Raw genomic sequence first — 8,807 nt, forward strand, 5'->3', positions numbered from 1 at the left:
AAGGAGGTCTCATAAGGTGATTAGATTTGAAATACGTACATCTACAACAAACTGTGTCCTGGAAATAAAAAAGTTTAGTTTAGGAAGAAAGACTCAATATAAAAGAAAGAAAAGGAAAAGGATAAACCAGTAGCTCAAGTTATTGATTATTCTACAGGTATAGAGAGAGAGAGAGAGAGATCAGGGACTATGTCCACAGAGCTATTTGGGGTTGACATTATATAGTCAATTGTGTTTATAGAGAGGTACACAGCTACAAAAAGAAAACATAAACACAGATGAGTTGATGACCTAAAAAAGCAAGGCACTATTAGTATCAGATCATTTCAGTTTCTTGATATTAATTTGGATACAGTTTGATTTGAACTTATAACCCACATGTATCCTTATCACATAGTAATACTATTTTCTCTACACTTCTCCAGTAAAGGGAAGTCAGGAGACCAAGGGGTACTGAATCTAAATAACATATCGCTCAACCGGAAAAAAATAAGTCAATTTCAAATTTGGTTCATGGAAAATAAAAATATCACCTATGTTGGAAATCAAATACTATAGGTTCACACTCATTTAGGAAATCAAATATATTAGCTTTGAAATTGTATTCACGTCCATTTTAGATATAAAATGTGTAAGGCTTTATTTTTTAAATGGGTGCCATGCATAAATTTGCTTGCCTAAATAGAATGTTCTTGTTTAAAATTTTGAAATTGTGACAAGCACGTTCCCATACTACATCACATAAAAGACGCATATATTGGTCAAATGGTGGTTCATGACCCCCTAGACATATGTGAATAGCCTAATTTTAAAAAATAATTAATTAAATTACATATAACATAAAATATAGTAAATTTTAGTATTTATAAAAACAGACTAAACTTATGAATATAATAATAGTATAACAAAAGAAAATGTAATACAGATTTGACAAACTTGGGCTGATAAAATGAGGAATTGAGCTGAATAATTAAGCCCAAACCAACGGGTAAATTAAGCCCAATAACTAGGATTCATAATATACTTTGAATTTCGTAGGCTTCATTTCGCAATTTCAATGGCGTCTTCTTCTCTCCTACTCTCGCCTCTCTCATCCACTACTTCCTTGGACAACCGTGACCAGGCCGCGAGCTCTGCTTTTCTGCACAATCCCAAGCTACTATTCGCAGCTAAGACCCGTAAAAGCGCGATTCGGAGATGCGGATTCAAGTCTCCGGTAGCTCGAAAATCTCTCGACCATATACCCAAACAGTTTCGCCAGGAAAATCTCAAAGATGGCTGTATGTGATGCTCTTCTCTCAGCTCCTTTTCCATATTTTTTATTTTTATTTTTAATTTTGGCGTATTGTTGTGCTTGTTAGCTTTTGTGGGAGGTTCATTGGTAATCCTTGTTCGTTGGAGTTTTTGGGGATTTTTTTAATTCGGAGGCGTGTCTTTGTATGTGTGTGTGTGTGGAGAAGAAAGAACTAGCGGATGTTATGAATATTTTATGTATGTAAGGAAGACTAGAAAGTAGATTCTTACAGATTTTCCCCCTTTTGTTTTCCTCGTGCATCGTGCTCTAAGCTTTTTTTCCAAATTTCAACCGCTAATGAAGCTAAGTGAGAAGAGAAGATGATGTTTACATAACAATAAACGTAATCCAACCTTAGTTAAATGTATTAGCTTCCCAATTGGATAATGGCAAGTTGTTCACATATTAATTTACTGCTAACAGTGTCAATGCTATCTGGTTGCTGCGTAAGCCTACTCTGAGGAAGGTCGTTATTTATAGCTAGGTCCTCTGAGCAGCAAACGTGCTATTTGATGAGATCATCTGTGGTTATTTTCATTTGAGATAGAATAAATTTAGGATAAGTTTGATTTCTATTTCCTAAGTGTAAAGACTGATCCATAGAGTTCAGACCTTGATATATTAGAGCAGAGTGTGCTCTCAGAATCAGTTACTAACATTTCCAATACTGGTTAGTTTTGGTTTGAATTTAGCATTTAGGTAGTAACTTGTGATTAATCGATTAGTTAAATGAAGCTTTTACATGTTAAGACTTAAGACAATAATGATCAGACACATGAGGTCATGTTTTTCTTTTTGTCTATGTGTAGTATTACAGTACTGTGCACTACTTTTGGTTGAGTTCTTTATTTTGAAATTTGAATTACTTCATCATACTATGCTTTGTTGAACAAGCTTTTATATTGCATCAAAATGCCTCAAGAATTCTGCAGCCTGTAACTGAGGTACCATCTCTTTTGTAGTGATGGAAAATTACAAGAATGCGCCTCAGTATCTATATGGCCTTTCACCATCGCAGATGGATATGTTCATGACAGAAGATAACCCTGTCCGTCGACAGTCAGAAAAAGTCACAGAGGTACAAATCTCTGCGTGTTCGCAACACCATATATGTGATATCTCTTTCCTTTCCTTGTTCTTATCGCTGTATTGCATCATATGGCTGCAATTTGCAAGTATCATAGTTATACGGTATGAGGAAACAATTTTTGCTGCTTGAGGAATCTTTCCCCAAGAGAATACTGATTAGTTTTTGTTTATTTAGGAAAGCATTTCATCAGCCTGCAATTACTTGAATAATGGTGGAATGTGGAGCACAACTGGCATGAATGAAAGAGGACCCTCTAAGTATAGCATGAGCGTAAGCATGTACCGCGGAGGGGCCAGAGGAGCTGGAAGGCCTAGAACAGCTCCTCCTGATTTACCATCTTTGCTATTGGATGCCCGGATCGTCTATCTGGGGATGCCGGTAGTGGAGCTCTTGCTTTATTGACCTTGTACACAATACTTGATTCTTTCAAAGTCACATTTCTTTATTCTTACTGTTTGATTCTGTTTGATGCAGATAGTACCAGCTGTTACCGAGCTTCTTGTTGCTCAATTTATGTGGTTGGATTATGACAGCCCAACAAAGCCAATATATCTGTATATCAACTCTTCTGGCACTCAGGTAATCAATAACCACCTGATATAATTTGTTTTTCAGTACATGTGTGCACACACCCAATTGTCTTGTATACAATAGTACTCCATATATATTTTTTATATCTTACATTTTTTTTTCTGGCCTTGTTTGTTTTCCCAGAATGAGAAGATGGAGACTGTTGGATCTGAAACTGAGGCCTATGCAATTGCTGACACTATGGCTGTAAGCTCCTGATTATAAATAATGACTTAAGTTTATGAGTTGACAGTAAGCTTCATGATCCAACTGTGGAGCCTCTGCCTCTTTTAATTGTTTTGTTGGCGCCTGGTGTTTGACATTTCCTCCAACTGTTCTGTCATTAGTATTGCAAAGCAGATGTCTACACTGTGAATTGTGGAATGGCATACGGACAAGCAGCAATGCTTCTTTCTCTTGGAGCAGAAGGCTATCGCGGATTACAGCCAAACTCATCCAGTAAGATATGACCTGTATATATCACTCTGCTTTTTGTTGAGATATTTAGATTTCATATTATGATAGTAATTGTTCATTGTGTCTCAGAGAAACTTTTTTTATTATTACTACTTTTCTGGGGTAGTTCATCATAAGCTTATCTCTCCTTCTCTAGGCTATCATGGACTAACACAATATATAATGTGAGTTGATAGATTGATGAAGTGAATGATATATCGTCTGTGTATTTTGAAGTCCCTAATGATTGATTATCTATGAAGCTAGCTCCTTTTCTGCTCTAGAAAAATATGAAAGTCTTTGGCTTGCTTTTTATCTTTGCCTGGGGCCAACCTCACATTACCCTCAATCACTAAGAGGAAGAACATGCTACTCTCTGTTGCTACTGATTAAACACATGAGTTTTCCAGCTTTGTGAGTTTGTTTCTTGGCTGTTTGCATCCTGTTGGTTTGGCAAACATTTTCAATTTTTATACTTTCATGTAAGTTACAATGGCAATGCCATAGGAAACTGCTTGTGCTTTGCCTACTGAATTGGCTTTGATAGTTGATTTGTTTGGTGCTTTGGTGACTTGTAGATTCCATGCTCACCGTAAACTTGTGGGTTTTTGGTTTTTACGGTTTTACTTCTTGCTGCAGCAAAACTGTACCTTCCAAAAGTAAATAGATCAAGTGGAGCTGTCATTGACATGTGGATTAAGGTCTCTCTCTCTCTCTCGCCCTTTCTCTGTGATAGCTTGTTGCATCCTTAAGGTCATGTCTTCTATGTCCCCTCAGGCAAAAGAACTAGAAGCAAACACAGAATATTATCTCGAACTCTTAGCCAAAGGAATAGGAAAACCAAAGGAGGAGATTGAGAAAGACATCCAACGCCCAAAATATTTCCAAGCACAGGAGGCCATTGACTATGGCATTGCTGACAAGATCATTACTTCTCAGGATTCTGCCTTTGAGAAACGGGTAACATACATAACTCATTATTTTATTTCAGTTTTATTTTTTGTTGTACATAGCAGCGTAGTAAAAAACACACCATTTGTATCCTAACAATGAAATCGCCTATTGTCAGAACTACGAAGAGCTGCTAGCACAGTCGAAAGCAATGAAAAGAGCTGCAGCAAGCCCTCAAGCAGCTCCATCGGGGTTTAGGTAACTTGTGAGATATTTGTGGCAAGGTTGGCATGACAATGCTGTTCTAGGATCTACCACTCTTGATGATGTTGCTGGCCCTTATATATTGCTTGTACTTCACGAAAAACATATGCCACAAGTATTAGAGCTTTAATGCTCATCCTTTACAACTATTGTATTTTGAATCGAAGAAAATAGAAATATAAGATGTAACGACTGATAGTGAAATGTTGTTCGAAAATTGTGTATATGACTCATTTTGCCTATAACCATTTGCAACACTTGAAGTGGGGCATCTTTTGTTTGGTTGTCTGTGAAGAAAATTGTGTATATGATCCATTTTGATTTAAGTATCATTAACATATCTTAATTTACTCCTGTCGTACATGTTCAATTGAAACTAAGCATTTTTTGCAATGTAATCAAATTATGGAATATGGTAGTGAGACAAACAGCTGCGGAAGCAGCATGCTTTAGTTTTTACTAAATCACTTGTCAATTGTATTCGTAGCACACTACAATATTAGACATATTCGTACCATTAAAGACTAGACATAATCGTCCCATTAAAACTAGTCATCAATGAGTAAATGATCACAAAATAACACTCACTCAGGAAACAGCACACAAGCAACTTCACTCTTGCCTAACTCATGAAGCGGGGTTGGGAAGCATTTTTGGCTTTGGCTTGACTTCTACTTCGTTCACACTGCGGACATATATGGCATCTGGCTCATGGCTGCAAAAGTGATCAGAGTTAGAAATGTGAATTTATCGAAACAGGGAGAGAGGGGGAGGGTCCGTTCTCACAGTTTATCTCCTTCTTCGTATGTGTAACTGGATGCGACAGCCAGCAGTCTACCGTCTCTGCTAAAGGACAATGCTGCAATACTTGTCGGATACTTTGTGTACTTCACAATGTAACCAAATAGCAGCGGATAGGAGCAACTTAGTAATCACGTCTTTTGAAACATGGCAATTGAAGTTAAAAAAAATGAGATTGTGTCTTATACCTGATACAGCCTCTTCTTGTTGTTTCCATCCCACATGTTGACATAACCATCACAACCTCCAGTAGCAAAGGTACCATAGCTGCATGCAGCGTTATCAAGCGAAGTTAGAGACTCCGAAAGTTATCTTAATTCATGACTAGCCAAATTTCTAACTTTGTTCTACATGTATGCTTGCCCTTCTCCAACTATAGTGCAAGATGACAGCAGTTTCTACTTCTATTTCCTTTTCTTTGAAAAGTTAACTTTAACAACAGACTCAGCCAAATTAAGAATATGATCAAGTAAGATATACTGATCAAGGACCACAAATTCAATATTTAGAGAGAAAATCAACTTACATAGGGTGAAACGCAATGGCATTCACAGGGTATACAATATCTCTTCCTGCTTCAGACTTCCTATGGCACTTAAATGCATACCTGCAGATGAGAAAATTAACAAGGATATTATGAAACAGTTAAAATTATGCAGCGAAGTGAAACTTCAATAAAGATTATTACACGCTACCAAGATAAAACATTGTCCCAACAGACCAGTTTATAAATAGTCTTGCAGAAAATTAAATTAAGCAAATTGGTTATTTGTTATACGACTACTGTAAAGATAGTGGCACAAAGAACAAGGTAGACATCAAAAGAAAAACAAAATAGAAGTTTTCTCCCAAAGTTATTTAGTCATGTATCTTCAGGAAGTTTTTTCGTATTCCTACATCCTCAAATATGGGGCATTTGATACGTACTTTTTAGATTGCCCTGCCTCTGACAGATCGAAAAACTCCATGGCTACTCGCCCTTCAACAGAGCTAAGAGCATAACCTGAACATCATAAACTTACAGTCAGAAAGAGCAGTTATGAGATTACAGTTTCAAAAAATTTAGTACTCAGTATTATCTATTAACTTAATGTAGAAATATTTAATGTAACTCTTTTCCATAATCCATATGGGATCTACCAAGCAGCATAACTCCATTGTTATAATATAGCAGAGGTTTCACGATTCCTTAGCAACTGTTAACCAACAGTCACTAATAAAATTTGATATTCTATTTTCTGTATAAAGGAATTCAATCTACTTAACAACTGGTCATGATAGCTAAAAAGCTCTGGACCAACAATTCGTTTTACTCCACAGCAATCTATGGTGATAGTAAGTTAAGAAAGCAGCACCTGTCCCATTAGGATAACATCGGACACATCTTGTTTGGTATTTTAAAGAAGATTCCCTCCGTTGTTCAGGTTGAGACATGTTCCGAAGATCATACACATTTACATGTCTTCCAGCAGTAGCAACCACTACGCGGTTGCCCACAACAGACATAGAATATACACGCTCAGGTTGAGTATATGTTCCAACAAGAGAACGATCCTGCCCACTGGAACTTCTTGGATCCCAGCACTTCAAGGTTTTGTCCCAGCTACCCGTGATTACTTGACCTAAAAGAAGATAATGTACATTCGTTAAAAGAAATAGAATTATCCATAGCTCCATGCATCTGCAGTGAACCAAGGCGCCAAGCTGAAGTTGAATATTGGATAATTCAGTCAGAGACTTCTATTTGAAGTATTCAACTTTCTGACTTCTGCACTTATAGTTTGTTCAAATTCAAGAATGGACATATACAACCTCAAGAGCATGTAGTGGATATCAAGTAGCCATATAAGTGCCTCTTTGGCAATCACAGAGTTCAATAAAATTCAAAACTTTATAACAAGCTTAAAAGTATAGGTAGTGGTCCAATGGATAACTGAACTGCATTACATCAACTTGCAAAAAAGGAACGAGATTTCAAATTTTCATAGGCTACAGCCTATGTTGACATGCAAGTACTGGAATATGGATAAGAAAGAAAGTAATACAAATATTTTGCTCAAGTATCATCTCAAATGCACTGAACAAGGGATAAAATAGTAGGCCTTTTATGTGTACATTAGTCTTAACAACTATATGAGCATACATGCAGTTATCATTTTCTCAGTCCTAACCTGTTCAGCTCAGGCAAAATGTGCTCCACAAATAATCAAAATTATTTTTACAGCAAAATAAAAGTCGTTTTTTGTGGAATTCATTAGAATACATAAATGTACGAGAAAATTATAGCTTTAGCTATAGACAAAGAAACAACAAACGGTTGTGATGAAAGACCAACCAGTTGCGTAGGAGTATTCAACACATCGCACAGGCCCATCGTGCCGCCCCAAAACATCCTCCCTGTTGTAGTTAAACACGAGCCTGGAGAATAACAACAACCAGTAGCCACATAAATCAACAGCAACCAAAAAAACTCAAAAGGAACTAAGGTCCATCACACTATCAATCCTTTCATGGAACTAAAATCAATTAAACTAATAAATCCTACCAATTACCTAAAACATTATAGTGTACCATTTTATAACAAATTACCCAAAAAGCTTGCCTAAAAGGAATAAAAATGGAAAATCACCTTCTAACAGTATGGTCAGCAGAAGCACTAAACCCCGAGGTATCATCATGGAAGCAACAATCTAGCACAGCGCCGCCGTGCATAAACTCCCCTCTGAGCGCATTGGCACTAGCATCATACAACCGGACACTCTGATAGATAAGGAAAAATAAATTAAATCGAGATATCAGAACGAAGAAATGCAAAATTAGAAAACGAGACTTCGCATTCTAAGCTTAATGAAATAAAGTGATAACCTTATCCCATGAGGAAACAAGGAGGTGGTCGCTGTGGTTGGAGAACCGGAGGTTGGAAACTCCGTCGGTCGGGGGGCTCAATAGCTCCCTCCCCGTCGAAGGTGGTGGCGCCGCCGTCATGATTACTGCAATTCGCAGTGGGGATTCGGCGGTGAGAGAGACGAAATGGACGTGATTTGATATTTGTGATGAGAGAGAGAGAGAGAGGCGGAGGAAAAGGGAATTCAAATTCAAATCGATGAGCAAAGCTATGTATCCGTTTATAAAACAGTTTTAGGTTTGGCAAAAAAATCCCTAAAAGTGTAGTGTTTTTGGATTTACATCTTCAAATTTTCAATTTGAACACATTAGTTCCCAAACCTTTTTCTGTGAGTATTTACTATAGTTTTCTAAATTTTCATTTCAATCTTTATATTTAAATTACTATAAGCTTTTTGGCATAGATTGGACAAAATAATCATAAATGGTACATGATCATTCACTTTCGCACATAAATGGTAACTGATCTTTATTTATATCGTTTTTGGTACCTATAAATCACATTTTTGGTACCTGGTGCAATTTTCACCCCAAAAT

At 36.9% G+C, this 8,807-nt stretch overlaps 2 protein-coding genes across 2 annotated transcripts; one reads left to right on the forward strand and one right to left on the reverse strand.

The window, feature by feature from the left end:
- Positions 1 to 1,053: 1,053 nt before the first annotated feature.
- LOC121742339 (ATP-dependent Clp protease proteolytic subunit-related protein 1, chloroplastic-like) lies at positions 1,054 to 4,859 on the forward strand. Its single transcript, XM_042135452.1, has 9 exons — positions 1,054 to 1,280; positions 2,257 to 2,372; positions 2,559 to 2,762; positions 2,859 to 2,963; positions 3,099 to 3,161; positions 3,302 to 3,413; positions 4,050 to 4,111; positions 4,188 to 4,370; positions 4,480 to 4,859. Exons 1-9 carry the CDS (start codon positions 1,058 to 1,060, stop codon positions 4,561 to 4,563), a joined length of 1,152 nt encoding a protein of 383 aa, XP_041991386.1. The 5' UTR covers positions 1,054 to 1,057; the 3' UTR covers positions 4,564 to 4,859.
- A 125-nt stretch (positions 4,860 to 4,984) lies between these two features.
- On the reverse strand, positions 4,985 to 8,474 carry LOC121811291 (mitotic checkpoint protein BUB3.1). Its single transcript, XM_042212119.1, has 9 exons — positions 8,232 to 8,474; positions 7,996 to 8,126; positions 7,702 to 7,784; positions 6,722 to 6,988; positions 6,294 to 6,369; positions 5,893 to 5,973; positions 5,555 to 5,633; positions 5,352 to 5,452; positions 4,985 to 5,280 (listed from the first exon to the last, which is right to left on the reverse strand). The coding sequence occupies exons 1-9, from the start codon at positions 8,349 to 8,351 to the stop codon at positions 5,193 to 5,195; spliced, it is 1,026 nt and encodes a 341-aa protein (XP_042068053.1). The 5' UTR covers positions 8,352 to 8,474; the 3' UTR covers positions 4,985 to 5,192.
- Between the last annotated feature and the right edge of the window lie 333 nt (positions 8,475 to 8,807).

This window comes from Salvia splendens, chromosome 7 (genome assembly GCF_004379255.2).
Source record: "Salvia splendens isolate huo1 chromosome 7, SspV2, whole genome shotgun sequence".
Classification (NCBI taxonomy): domain Eukaryota; kingdom Viridiplantae; phylum Streptophyta; class Magnoliopsida; order Lamiales; family Lamiaceae; genus Salvia; species Salvia splendens.